Source organism: Populus trichocarpa, chromosome 10, assembly GCF_000002775.5.
Source record: "Populus trichocarpa isolate Nisqually-1 chromosome 10, P.trichocarpa_v4.1, whole genome shotgun sequence".
NCBI classification, from domain to species: Eukaryota; Viridiplantae; Streptophyta; class Magnoliopsida; order Malpighiales; family Salicaceae; genus Populus; species Populus trichocarpa.
The window spans coordinates 16,534,991-16,549,096 of record NC_037294.2 but is presented as its reverse complement, the minus strand read 5'-3'; the positions used below and the strand labels follow the sequence as shown (position 1 = coordinate 16,549,096).

The window sequence follows — 14,106 nt, the reverse complement described above, 5'->3', positions numbered from 1 at the left end:
GAAGAAGAAACAGGTGTAGCTGTAAAATCTCGAAAGGACCCCTCCGACAGAAAGGATTGAATACATCCAAGCTATGGTAGGAAATAAAATCACGAAAAGCGCGGTTCCTCTTTCCGAACCCAACTTACGGTTCAGATCTGTTATTTCTCCTCCCCTCCAGTCGCTCCTAAATTTCTATTTAAAGCACGCCTCCCTTTTCTTTGCTTTCAGACCTCTACAAAAAATTCTCTCTGGTGATTATTGATTTGTCTGCGAACACATTGTGATCTGATCGATCATATCTCTCTCAAAAATTAAACTACAATGTCGACCGATAAGGAGAGAGAGACTCACGTTTACATGGCCAAGCTCGCTGAGCAGGCTGAGCGCTATGATGGTAACTTTAATTTATATCTTACTCGCTTCTTCATTGTTTTTGCGAGTACATGCTTTGGTTTTTTTTTAATGGATAATTGGGTCTTTTTCTTTTAGAAAAAAATTTATATTTTCCCAGAGATAGACATTTTCATTTAATTTATGCCCATTTTCCAGATTATCTGAAATCTGTAACATCTTAATATTGACGGAACAGAAATGGTTGAGAGCATGAAAAAAGTTGCCAAACTTAATTGTGAACTGACGGTGGAGGAGAGGAACCTCCTTTCGGTGGGATACAAAAATGTAATTGGGGCTAGGCGAGCTTCTTGGCGGATTATGTCTTCAATTGAGCAGAAGGAAGAATCTAAAGGAAATGACAGCAACGTTAAACTGATTAAGGGTTACTGCCAGAAGGTAGAGGATGAACTCTCCAAGATTTGCAATGACATCCTGTCCATCATTGATGAGTATCTCGTCCCCTCTTCTACCTCAGGAGAAGCAACCGTGTTCTACTACAAGATGTGAGTTATATACGTTGGCCTTTAGAGATGATCTTTTATAGCACTTTTATCCTCGATCCTATATGTATCTTTTTGCTATTTGCATCACATTATTTATATACATGAATGGAAAGGGGGTATGTTTTTCTTCATCTGATGACTAGTTACTTTTCCTGGCTCTTGGACAAGTGGTGCACAAAAGGTTTATAATACTCTTTTTGCTTTTTCATCCCCTGCTCCTGCTTATCAACACGTCCAAGCAGCAGCAATTTCGTGAACTGTGTAATGATTTATTATGTTCTCAGTTAAGTAGTTCACAGCAGTATTACATGTAAGAAGGCATGAAAGTAGTGATCTATAAAGGCCTGCTTTTTATTTTTTATATTCTTAATACCGGGTCTTGGCATCCATGAATTCAGGAAAGGTGACTACTACCGCTATCTAGCTGAGTTCAAGACTGATCAAGAAAGGAAGGAGGCAGCCGAACTGTCATTAAAGGGTTACGAGGCATGTTACTTTAGTTTATATTTCATAAATATGTAATCCATTTATTTGGCATTCTCTAATTTTGTCATCATTTGATATGCTCCTCGTGTTTCCATTTCTCTTTTAGGCTGCTTCTGCCACTGCAAGCACTGATCTGCCTTCAACCCACCCAATTCGTCTTGGCCTTGCCCTTAATTTTTCTGTTTTCTACTATGAGATCATGAATTCTCCGGAGAGGTATGTTAGATTATATTTTTTTGCAATCTAATGCTGCCAAATTGTATTATCCTGTGTTCATGACTTTCTAACGATCTAATTTTTAATGTTAATACTTGCAGGGCCTGCCATCTAGCCAAACAAGCTTTTGATGAGGCAATTGCAGAGTTGGATACTTTGAGTGAGGAATCATACAAGGACAGCACCTTAATCATGCAGTTGTTGAGAGATAACCTCACTCTCTGGACTTCTGACTTGCCTGAAGATGGAGGTACATTATAAACTGAATGAGAATTGAGAAACCGAGGTTTAGTAGCATTACATTATGCTGGTGAAAAAAATGTCGTTACCAAATTGTTGATACTCATCCTTGAAAAATAGAGGAGAGGAGGACCAGCCTGTTCTTGTCAACTAAAATAAGATTTTAACATGATGGATGTTAGCATGCTCACAGATGATAGATGTGCCACCATTTTGTTGGCCACTCGTATTTTGGCCCCAGTAAGGGACGAATTCTGAATCTCTGTTTCTTAGATTGGCTTACATCAAGGCATACCGTTGGTTGATTTTCCATTAATTTATGTTTTAAAACACGTACGTCTTAAACTTCATCTCAGACAAGTTGCATCATGTAGGTGATGATAACTTCAAAGGTGAAGGATCAAGGGAAAAGCCTGCCGAAGGAGAGGTTAGTTCTCGTATACCTTCTGGTTTTTTTTTATTCTTTTCCACTGCCCTGCTAAAATTGTAATTTCCTTTCAGCACTGAGGGAGAGTTGAGAGAACCCTGCACATGGCAAGCGGATGTTAAACTACTTTGCAGAAGCGGCATCTCTTTGTTATCTTTCCTGAAAAAGGGATTGGATGGAACAATCTTGAAAGTTTTTGATGCCATTGATCTTTTTGAATCCCACCAAAAGCTGATGATAAGAATGATCAATTGCTATTCCTTTTAGTTCCTTTCTTTTATTTTAAACAGAGATTTTCGTTTTTTTTTTTTATTATTATTATTCGTTGTTCTTGCAAGCTTCGTATCAGAATCGGGGACTTCCTTTGTTTTACCTTCTGCTATTTATCCGTCCAGCTGGCCTTTTAAGTCTATGTTGCTGCACTTTTTTTTTTTTTTCATTTTTTGATGTTGTTTTTTTGTATATTGATTGATGCATGTGCACGGAAAAATAAATTATTTATGATTTTTTTAAAAAAATCTGAATGTTAAAAGATAATATGAAAATCATTCTAACTCACTGGTTAAATAAATTATTTAATCATTTTAGTATTAACATATTAAAATTATAATGTATTAAAATGAATTTTTTAAAATTTTTAATATTAACAAATCAAAACTATTAAAAATCATTAAAAAATATTATTTTATTTTTTTAAAAAAAAAAAACATCTTTAGAAAGTATTTAAAAACAGAAAGAACCTTACTCCCAAACATTCCATTAAAAATTTCGTATAGGAATGAGGCTTTTCTTCGCATATAGATATTTTCCTCCTAAATCTCTAAATATCCCATAGAAATATTTTTTTCCCATAAGGCTGCTGTGTGTTTGGAAGTGTGCTTCCACTTCTGTTTTTTTATGCTTATTGTTTGAAAAAAAAATCAAATTGATATTATACGTATTATTTTTTTATAATTTTAATATGTTAATACTAAAATAAAAATTTTAAAAATTCATTTTAATACATTATAATTTTAATATGTTAATATCACGTTCGTTCATTTTAATACGCTAGGTAAAAGGCGTGGGAGCAAGTCATGCAGTCTTATAATTACTTTTTATAGTAAACACCTTTTTACAAAAGAGTCGTTTAAGAGCGTTGAGTTTTTTAATAAATACAATTTAGTCCCTCATTTGTTTTTTTCAAATAAGTTCTTATACAGAAAATCGTAAGCTTTGTGAAAATTATCAAAATAGATACACAATATTATAGGAAATAAAAATTCAATTAAATAATAATATCGATCACAATAATAAAAAATAATCACATCAAAGATCAATTGATCTAATCAAATAAAAATTATCAAGAAGTTCACGAACTAACTTATTACTTTAAGATATAATTCATCCCTATAATATCATATATCTATTATGGTTTTTTTTTTCCTTCAATTTTTTCAAGTTAAAAGCAAGGAAACAATTTAAAAGAAAATAAAGAAAAGAAAAGAAAATTTATTGTAGTAGATATACAATACTATATGAAATAAAAGTTTCATTTTTTGAACATACATATCTATTTAAATTCACTTATCTTTTACCTTATGTATTAACTCATAACTCATTTAAATTACATATAGAAACTTAATTGGAAAAAAATCAAGTCATAGACTAAATTATATTTATTGTAAATTATGATGACCAAAAAAACTTACAATTAAGGACTTCTTTGTAAGTAAAAAAACATAGAGACCAAAGTAAATTTTTTTAAAAAAAATCAAAGAACCAAAATATACATTAACAAAAATATAATATTGTATGAACATGTCATGTTAATTTTTAACAACATCAATGACACCAGCTGACGGAAGGTTTAGAGAATGATAGAAACATAATATTAATATTAAAAAAACCTTTTAAATACAAAATACAAGGCAGAACAATGTAAAAAGGTACTCACCCATTTCTATTGTACTTTTGCAGTTATTTTAATGTATGGACGGCGCTTGCACACACCAGGAAATTACCAAATTCTTCAGCTTCTTACTCCACACGAATCTCCTCTTTTGGGATGAGCAGAATGTCAATTGATTGAAACTAGAAATCAATAGACAAGAAAATGCATCCTATATTCCTAACGCACTTGTCCTCATTATTGTTTGACCCTCACCCAACCTTGTCCCTGCCGTCTTCAAAAAACAGAATATCTGGAAATGATAGTGGAAAGTAAATGAAACTATATTAACTAAAATTTACATATTTATCTTACTATACGAGTCATGAGGGGGGGAATTTAAAAGGATCATTACAATGGCCTTCCAGAGATTCTAAGCAACACCGACTCCTCTCAACTTTGCCCCAGTTTTGGATTTGTAATGTGATCAATAAATATGCTCCCAGCTAGGATTGTTGTGCAAGGAGTCCAAAAAAGATGTAGTTCAAAATTATCAATTTCACTCTTCCTTGACAAAATAACTTTGAGGCAAGGAAAAATCTTCCTCGTGATTCAGAATTTCTGCCTCTTCATCATCTGGTTTCTGAAACTTGACAGAAACAAGCCAAAATCATTGCACACATTATATGTTCTCATAAAGAAAATAGGGATGATGTGTAAAAGAGAAAGCAAGAAAAACACAATATTCGCAAGGCATAGACTAAAATACTTGATTGTGAATACTGTGATCTTTCACCGGTTGCAAATTATATGTCATCATCTAATTTCATAGACATACTTTTAAGATTTCGTGCACTATTCCTTCTATACAAAACAATACAGGGTCAGCAATGAAGCGAGCCAAATTTAGCATCCAGCAGAGCTGAGACATTTATCAATTCATATACGCATCAAAATCTCCTACATTTTACTTGAAATGAATTTGTAGTAGGATAGCATTCAAATGAATTATTTTCTGTTTTGAAATCCACAATGAAAATGAAAAATATCATTGAAATTAAATACCAGCATTTCAATGTTGTAGAAACGGTCCAGCAACTGCAAAACCTCATCGGGAGAAAATTGCCGATCAAAGCTGTGATCGAGTGATCAATGTGTCAGAGCATGTAAATGGAAACTTTTAGAAAGGAAACAGAGTTAGAGACAGAACAACCTTCTCCGAAGAAATTCCATGAGACCATAAAGTACAAAGTGGCGATGCATGCCTGCATGAAAAGAATTTTTCAAATGTTTTGCTTAACTCTTAAAATAAAAAAGAGAATAAAAGAAAAGTGGAACTAGAGATATATATATATATATTGTCTCATTAATAACTCATGTGAATTAATTGCTAGATGACTTATATTTGTCTCATTATATATCTCACATAGAAAGTATTTGTATTCTATCATCAAAACAAAATAACTCCTCAACAGTCTTGATACCAAACCGCAAATCTCCTGAACAAAAGCTTTCACACCAAAATATTATCACCAGTAAATGATAGCAAATGAAGCAGATCACTCAAAACTCCCAACAAATAGCATCATAACATAATCACATAATGCGCTGTTCCGGTAGCCCCACTGACATGTTCATCATACAAGCAATGTGCATTTCCCATTCAACTCTATTAATTTAATCCATACAAATGCTACTACAGGAAATATGACACAACAACACAATTCCTATTCAAGTTCATTAAAAAAAATCAAATACCCCACAATCGAGCGAATTGAGATAAAACTGAAGAGGAAAATTGAAGAACCTGCCTCTTAGTTTGACAGGAGGGTAGATCTCCAGAGCTTCTAAGAGTCTTAGCTCCAATTCCACCTGTGATTGCTCCTAATTAACCCCAAAGAATAAATATTTCCAGCTCCAATTAAAATTCCACAAGCAAAAAAAAATATACGTATGGGAGAGAGGCAGAGAGACCTTGGGAAGAGAGGAAGCAGAGGAAGGAGGAGCTTTGCATGGAGAATGTACGGACATGCCGTCTTGTTCCTCTTCTCTCTCTTTGCCATTACGACCACCCCCACCTTCCATTTGTGCTCTGATTTTTTCTATTTACCTAAATTTTGGGTTAAAATTGAAAAGGGAAGGGAATTTCCGTTGGTTCTTGTCTAGGGTTTTAGCGTTTGATCCAAGTTACAGAATACTTCGAACCAGAAGGTGTAATGAACTTTGCGCAATTGGTCCAGTCCATATCTTGTTCGGTCTTAAGCACTGCAATGGGCTTTGCCTTTTATTTCAAATTTTGGGTTGCCATTAGAGACCATGTTCACTCCCCTGGTCCTGTCTTCGCCGGCCCTGCAACATCAGAGTTCTCCCAGTTATTTGGGCTATTGGTCCAGTCCATATTTTGCTCGGTCTAACGCAGATAAATGGGCTTGGGCTTCAGAGTGATCTAGTTTCAAATTTTGAGGCCGTGGATCAGTTTGCTAATACACTTTTTTTTCCCTTAAAAATAAAGAAAGAACTACACGGGAATGGGAACAGAATGAAAATTTAAGAATTTTTTTTTTAAAATGATCTGGTAAATAGGAGTAAATTGAAATTTTAAGCAAAAAAAATCAGATATGATAAAGTATATTTTCGTAAGTTGAGAGTAGATTGATGCAGTACGTTGTTGTCAATGGAAAGGAAAAGGAGAAATACAGAAACAACCTTTCATTTGCACTTTGACTGTCACCATATAAATATAATAGCCGTTTCAGAGAAAAAAACTAGCTCTGCCATATGCAATGTCGCTGGGTCTGGTTTCAGAGAAAAAATCATGTTTCAGGCACAGTGGTTTATGCTGAAGAGGCATTGACGAATGCCTTCCAAAAATATGTAGCAGAGATGGAAGCCAGCTCTTATCTTAGGCTACTGCTACTCTGATAGTATATTCAGCGGGCCTGATTTCCATGCTTATGGCTTGCGTTTCTGATAAACTGGCGTTTTTTCACATAGAAAAGACACCATTTGTCGCTGCCTTAGCAGGAGGACCAAATCAAGTTACCGCTCATCTTTCTTTCTGGACTGGCACCATACTGATGAACTCTCTTTTACCATTTTCAGAGAGCTGCTTGAACTCAAGCATCATAAGGAAATAATGTTGGACCACCTGAGAATGCAGAGCCCAGCCTAAGAGGGGGGGAATAAAGTAGATCTTTGCGTCGAATCCTCTCAACCATATTAGCAGATGTTTGAATTCAAAGGAATGAAAGGTTTTGCACAGGATCTTTTGTACGTAGCTTTTAGAAATAGGGAAAGGAATAAGATCAACTCATGCTGATGTTTACCTTTTTCTGTGTAATTCGATACTATTTAACAAAAAAGAAAAATGCGAGTTCCTCTGAAAGAGTGGCCATGGCCGAAGCATTTCCAATTCAATTTATTGCCTGCCCAATGAATCTTCACGATCCACTCTCAAATGATCCATAGAGCAAATTGGAGTAAGATAAAAAGGAGCACCAGCTCAATCCAAATATTTTGATTTACCATAAGTATCTTGGCTATTTATTTTGATCACCAAAATTCTAAAAATGTTTAAAAACAAACTAATAAAAAAAATAAAAAAATCAAGAATAATAGAATAATAGAACCAAGCATTAACATTCATCAATATTTTTATACGGATCTTCGGTCGTTGTACAATGTCATCATTATATACACAAACCCACACATTAGCAGCAAACCCTTCATTATTGTTTTTTTGGGAGCTTTCATGAGATTACTTATATGTGGATTTTGTATTTTATAAGATAAAAAAAATTCGATTTCTTTGCAAGTTTATAATTGTTTTCCAAATATTTAATATTTATATTAGACTAGTAAATAATAATATTTAGTTTATCACACCAAGAATATTTAAACGTAAAAAATATTCAAATAAAACTTAGATTTCATACAAGTTTAAATCTACAAGCATGCAAAATAATAATTCATTACAAATATACTTGCAACACAAATATAATAATATAATTCTAGCATGCATATATTAAGCATATATTTAAACTTACAATTGATGTTAATTCAAAGTTCTAGCATGTATACTAATAATAACAATATATATTTTTTAATTAAAACAAAGAAATATAATTATTTATTGAAGCACTTTAAAGGCATGAAACTTTTGTTGTTGTTTATGTTGAATCATTTGTTCTTAAAGCTTTATTGCTCCTCATTTGTACAACTAATATGTTTTAAAATATATTTCTCAAGATTTCAACACCGCCATCTTGTTTTAAATACACTTTTAAACAAGATATTTGAATCAAAGATTATATAACTCAAACATATCTCAATAAAATAAACCTAAACTCTAGATTTTGAAAAAAAACCAAAACATACGAAGAGAAGAAAAAACTCTAAGATGATGTGAGGAAAAACATGTAAATGTCTAGTAAGAACTTGTGTGAAACTCTTCCTCCATCTTTTTTTTTTATGGTGGATTTTAGAAGCCAAAAAATTAAATAATTAATTCTTATCATTATCATCATTTAATTAGCCTAAATCTAAAAATAATGGCATAAATCTACATTTTTTTAGCTAAAAAAACTATTCAAATTTGCAACAAAACTTTCCGGAAAAAATGTTAATATTCATACTCTAGTCTTAGACAAAGAATGAGCTGAAATAAATGATTTTTCATAGACAAAATTCAAGTTCAAATTTTAACTGGAAGAAATAGTTCTTCATGAATAAACATTGCCTCTAGATTGATTTAAAACTTATTTTGTAAGAAGTATATAGATTTAAACTCAAGGCCTATTTACCTAAAACCTCTCAGCTCTAAAAGATTAAGTGAGCTTTAAACCTAATTTTAACTTCACATTTTAAAACAGCTAAGTTTTTTTTTTTTTTTTTCCTCATGTGTAATATATTTTTTTAGAAGAAATTAAATTCTACCTAAAAATGACAACTAAAATTTCTTTAAAATCAAATTTTTATTTACCTATAATTTATTTAAAACATGTTTCATATTAAAAAACTCATGTTAAAAATTAAATCTGAACAAAGTTAATTTAAAAAGTGAGGAGACCCACTTTTAATTTGAATTCAAATAAATCCGTTAACCATCTTTTAACAAATTTTCCAAGAATAATGACCCGAAACTTCCGTCATGTGCAACAAGGCAATCTCTTCTGTTCTACGTATGAATTATAGGCAAGTTACACTCTGTACGCACGATCACATCACCAACTTATATCTCCAAAAAATAACTGCATTACGCAAAGTACTCCTTGAAGACAAAATTAGCTTAAGCACTAGATTTACAGACAGAAAGACAAACATCTCGCCAGTAGAGTATCTACGCCATTGCAGAATTTCTATCCTACATAAGAAAACAAGATTGTCCTACATTTATTTGTCAACATTGAAAATCTTTTGGACCAACATTTCCCTGCCCTATAGATTTCCCTCAGTAGGAAAAAAAAAACCGAGAAGCATATGGACGATTATGATAATCAGATCAATCCTGATCCTTGTATCAGTCCTGCCAAAGTCAAAATCGAGTACAATTAAGTAATGCACAGACAGGAAAGAATTTCATTGGACAGGAGCTGGAGAACAAGCAAACTGCCACCACTGAGATTACCAAGAAGAAACAGTAACCAAACCTGAAAGAAGATAAAGAAAGATCAGGAATTCAGGTTGATGCAAGATTAACCCAAATCAAGGTAAGAAAGAAGAACGCAGACTGCAGAGTCAACATTTACTGAAAAAAGTAATGAAGGAGAGTAGATTGAAAAGCTCATTTACTAGAGACAAAAACTACCATGGGACAACGATGCTCAAATGGCCATTACTTTTTTTATGGAGAAAGTGACCATTTCTTTAAAGCCAAGTAAAACTTGGAAGAAATTAGGAATATTTATTAGAAAACACATTCAACTCATCAAAACTTACCAATCAAGCAAAATCAGTGCTGTACTCCAGATTAAACAACAAGTCCCTACGATTTTGAGAGCCCAATCGATAGTCAAACTTTCTAGCCCAGAATTCTACTCGATCATCACTCTCATATTCCATTTCTCGAATACAGCGCCTTTTGACCTTCTTTAGTATTTCCTTGGAAGGGACAAATCCAGCAGAATCCTGGTCAACAGGTTCATTGTGCATGCATTAGTTTCTCTAGAGATGCAAAAAATCATGATAGAAACCAAGTACATCTCAATATGCACACCCAAGAGGAAAAAGGTGCATTACCATCTTCTCAATCACCAACACAGCAGCTTTTGTATCTCGGTTGATGAGATGAGCATCGACAAGCAATGAATATGACATAGCATTGGGTTTAACACCCAAGCTCACTAAGTGCTCGAACACATTTGAAGCTTCAAATGTCTGCCACAAGAAAAGCAAGAAATTTTACAATGAAATAGATCCTGTATATCAAAGAAGCAGTTGATAGGATTGCATGCATTTATTTATTTTAATGTGTGCAAGCATGAGCAATACATGTTACATATTCCAAACAAATCATCAAAGTAGTCTTTCTGCAGCACCTCTGCAACACATGGGGAAGTTCATTGAAAGCATGCACAGTCCACCCACATAAATATGAGATTCGTCAAGGGGCAGGTGACTGCATACAGTACTGCAAAGCCCCTTTTACACTGAGCAGAAAACAAAATGGTATTGATGCATTGCTAAATTGCATGTGCATCATGCCTAGAGAGAGCTGTAAAATGATCTACCTTCTTGAGCCTTCCAAATGCAAAAATTAGAGCATTGTATGAATGAATATTAGGGGTCAGCCCGAAAGAAGAACTAATCGCTTCAAAAGTTTGGTATGCGCGGTCAAGATCCCATATATTTGCACAACCTAAAATTATACAATTAAGAGCAGCCACAGACTTGTATGGAGATTCTGCACGACTTAAATTCTCTAGCTGAAAATATACCTGAGAAAGATTAAAACAATGAAAATCAGTGGTGTAGAATTGGAGGAGAAAACCAACACAAACACCAAAGAACAGTAGGTTAAATTGGCTAAAATCTGAATAAAATTGAAGTTGGAAAAAGAGAAATAGGTTTAAGGTTTGTAGAGAAACCTCAAAAGCACAAATTGATTGATAGAGAATGAGACATCTTTTCTGAAATTGCCTCAGAAACCATTTGTGCTAGTCAAAAGCCGAAATCCTAGACTTGTAAGAAACAATATCTCTATTAAAAGTCACATAATCAAATGACAACTAAAGAATCCAAATGAATAAAGGGTTCCTGGACCAAGTAAGTAAAGAATCCAAATGAATAAAGGGTTCCTAAACTTAGTAAGAAAACATTTTATGAAGAATGACTAGTTAAATTAATGAAATTTGATCTGGAAGATGATTTGTTAAAAGTTAACAATATGTGAACGCTGATTATCAACTTCTGAAAATTAAAAAATACCGAGTCCAAAGTCTCAAAACCCTTCTTGGAGCAAGCCAGAACTAGTGGATTCAAAGAAGAGAATGGTGAGAACAATTCTTCTTCTGCTTCCTTATCAGAACTCCCATAACAAGACTCCAATTCACGCAAAGTAGCAAAAGCCTTCTGCAGACTGCCCAATGATGCATGGGCATATATCTTCCCAATATATGATTCCGGGTTAGGAGCCTTCTTCTGACGTAAAGAGCGGCAAAGGATTGCCCATGACGCATCCAGGAGAGTGGAGTTGTAGGTCCTGCCAGCAGTTCCAAGCGCAGCCACAATCAATCCTTCATCCACTGAAAGTAGAACAATAGGCCTTGCCTTCTCTCCTCGAGCAATCCATCTAGCCATAAACTCCAGGGCACAAAACAATAACTTGCTGTTATCCTCTTTTAATGCAATTTCAGCAATATGGTTGCATAGGTTCCAATTTGGACAGAGAGCTTTGTTCTGATCCATTTTCTGTTAACACCGTACGCGAAAAAAATCAGATCAAAGAACACGCACATAAAAAGAGGGGTCTTTTTATGCAATAAAATATAAGGCAAATCAGTTAATTACCTTACACTTCTCAATAATCGATAGCAACACATCCAGTCTGCCAAAGTTACAACAGCTTCTAACACATGCATCAAATACTTTCATCGATAACACGTAATCACCTTTTAGAATTTTATCTATATATTTCAAGGCAGTATCAAAAGCATCAATGTTGCCTTTATTGAGAAGCATGGTAACAACCAGGTCATAGGATTCCTCATCAGGCTGCGATTCTTTTCCCGTATGCTCCATCCTGAAACAGCAAGCGATGTTTCAACACAAACCCTGCATGTATTCAGCTGAGAAATTGTTGTGCTCCTACACTCACATGCATATAGGTCCACAAGGTAGTTACCACAGAAGGTCCCCACATGAATGTTAAAGGGGATGAACAAACACTGTGAATACTATGAAATTACTTTGAGGCTCTGACAACGGGCATGTAATAATTAGGAATTCCAAAATAAGATGATTTTTTCACACAAACATCATGCAACTATGCAATTACTCGTATACAAGATTATCAATTCTGAAAACAATAAAATGATAGCCGAACATAAAGGCATAAAGCTCCAAACTTTAACTCACACGAACAAAAAGAAAAACACATGCATCTCAGTTTTTCCATAAACACAAATGGATGAACAAATAATCCAAAATTCGCTAACCGTTGAAGCAACTTCTCAGCGGCCTCAGTCTCAAGACCTTCATACATAGCTTTAAGAACAAAATTGAAGGAAACAGTATTAGGCGAAAGATTAAAATCCTCCATTTGAGCAACCAAATCAAGCAAATAACCAGCACTAGCTTTCATCATTAAATTAGCTCTTAAATAATGATTATACAAGCTAACATCAGGCTTATTAGGCTTCCCATTTCTATCTAGTGACTTAATCCACGCCTCAAAATACCCCTTGATATCTTCCCATCTCTGTGACGTGGTCCAATCAGCAAGCATATTTGATAGCGAATTCAAGTCCATGTTTGGAGGCATTGATTGGATTCTAGAGGTTTGGTTATGGAAGGGACCGAGCGGGATCATAGGGGAGTTAGGATTTTGGTAGATTGGGATTGGGTTTCGCCAGTTTGTGTCATTGTAGAGTGGGCTTCCGGAAGCTGGATTTGGAGGGAAAGGAGTTGAATTAGAGTTGGGGTTTGGGTGATCGGAGGGAGGGTGGTCGGTGGCGAGATGGGCTTCTTGCGAGGGGTGAGCGAAGGAGGATATTGATTTGATTTGGGGGTATAGGGCTTTCATTAGGGTTTTTGTTGTTCTTGTTAGAATTGCCATTTGGGAAGCCATTGGTGGGGAGGGTGGGGTAAGAGGGGAGTACGAAAGCGAACCACTTTCTTTCTGGTTTAGGGTTTTTCAGTGTTTAGTGTTTGAGATGGGAGCGGCTTCTTCTTCTTCCTTTTTTTTTAATATATTATCTGGAAAGGAAGGGGAGCTTGTTTGGTTAATGGTAGAATATATGATATCAATGGGTTTAGGGTTTATGGGTTGTTGAGCTGGGCTATTCTTGGAGGAAGTTCACATGCTTAAACCCATTGTTAGGGCTCGTTGTCTCTTCGTTCGGCTCATTCCTCTTGTATTGTAACTTCTTTTTGGGTTGAAATATCAACGTTGAGAAAATAATGTTTTATGGCCCGAAATGTTAATCCAGTTTATTTAGAGTCCAGTTTGATATTATAATAATTATTATTATTTAAAATTTTTTTTATTAAAAAATATATTAAAATATTTTTTATTTTTTAAAATTTATTTTTGATATAGAATATCAAAAAAATATAAAAATAATAATTTTTTTAAAAAATATTTTTCAAATACAAAAATAAACAAACGCTTAAAATATGCAAACCTTCTAGTATTATTGTTCTGCCTATCGGTAATTATGTTTTTTTCCCCTTATGATTAGGTGGCATTCTCGAATTTATTTTTTACACGCTAAAATTAGTATTGAGGTTATTGGTTTCGTTCAGGCGAATGCATGCTATTTATTTTAGAA

At 34.1% G+C, this 14,106-nt stretch overlaps 3 protein-coding genes across 7 annotated transcripts; 1 reads left to right on the top strand and 2 right to left on the bottom strand.

Annotated features, from left to right (window-relative positions):
• The first annotated feature begins 39 nt into the window (after window positions 1-39).
• On the top strand, window positions 40-2,657 carry LOC7492889 (14-3-3-like protein GF14 iota). Its single transcript, XM_002316055.4, has 7 exons — window positions 40-376; window positions 572-878; window positions 1,277-1,364; window positions 1,471-1,580; window positions 1,682-1,830; window positions 2,195-2,247; window positions 2,322-2,657. The coding sequence occupies exons 1-7, from the start codon at window positions 304-306 to the stop codon at window positions 2,325-2,327; spliced, it is 786 nt and encodes a 261-aa protein (XP_002316091.1). The 5' UTR covers window positions 40-303; the 3' UTR covers window positions 2,328-2,657.
• A 1,343-nt stretch (window positions 2,658-4,000) lies between these two features.
• On the bottom strand, window positions 4,001-6,336 carry LOC18102632 (uncharacterized). 5 transcript variants are annotated; one of them, XR_002984106.2, is made up of 6 exons: window positions 6,092-6,329; window positions 5,929-6,001; window positions 5,331-5,382; window positions 5,183-5,252; window positions 4,533-4,766; window positions 4,001-4,430 (listed from the first exon to the last, which is right to left on the bottom strand). XR_002984106.2 is itself a non-coding variant. In XM_024610013.2 (5 exons), exons 1-5 carry the CDS (start codon window positions 6,200-6,202, stop codon window positions 4,677-4,679), a joined length of 384 nt encoding a protein of 127 aa, XP_024465781.1. In that variant the 5' UTR covers window positions 6,203-6,336; the 3' UTR covers window positions 4,441-4,676. The 5 variants fall into 5 exon arrangements, 4 of the variants coding, with proteins under 4 accessions (XP_024465781.1, XP_024465780.1, XP_006378573.1 ...); XM_024610013.2 differs by lacking the exon at window positions 4,001-4,430 and having other exon boundaries at window positions 4,441-4,766; window positions 5,929-5,989; window positions 6,092-6,336; XM_024610012.2 differs by lacking the exon at window positions 4,001-4,430 and having other exon boundaries at window positions 4,441-4,766.
• Window positions 6,337-9,347: 3,011 nt separating this feature from the next.
• Window positions 9,348-13,539, bottom strand: LOC7492887 (pentatricopeptide repeat-containing protein At1g26460, mitochondrial). Its single transcript, XM_024611031.2, has 7 exons — window positions 12,772-13,539; window positions 12,125-12,356; window positions 11,543-12,025; window positions 10,846-11,052; window positions 10,355-10,492; window positions 10,055-10,243; window positions 9,348-9,765 (listed from the first exon to the last, which is right to left on the bottom strand). The coding sequence occupies exons 1-6, from the start codon at window positions 13,401-13,403 to the stop codon at window positions 10,058-10,060; spliced, it is 1,878 nt and encodes a 625-aa protein (XP_024466799.2). The 5' UTR covers window positions 13,404-13,539; the 3' UTR covers window positions 9,348-9,765; window positions 10,055-10,057.
• Window positions 13,540-14,106: the final 567 nt, after the last annotated feature.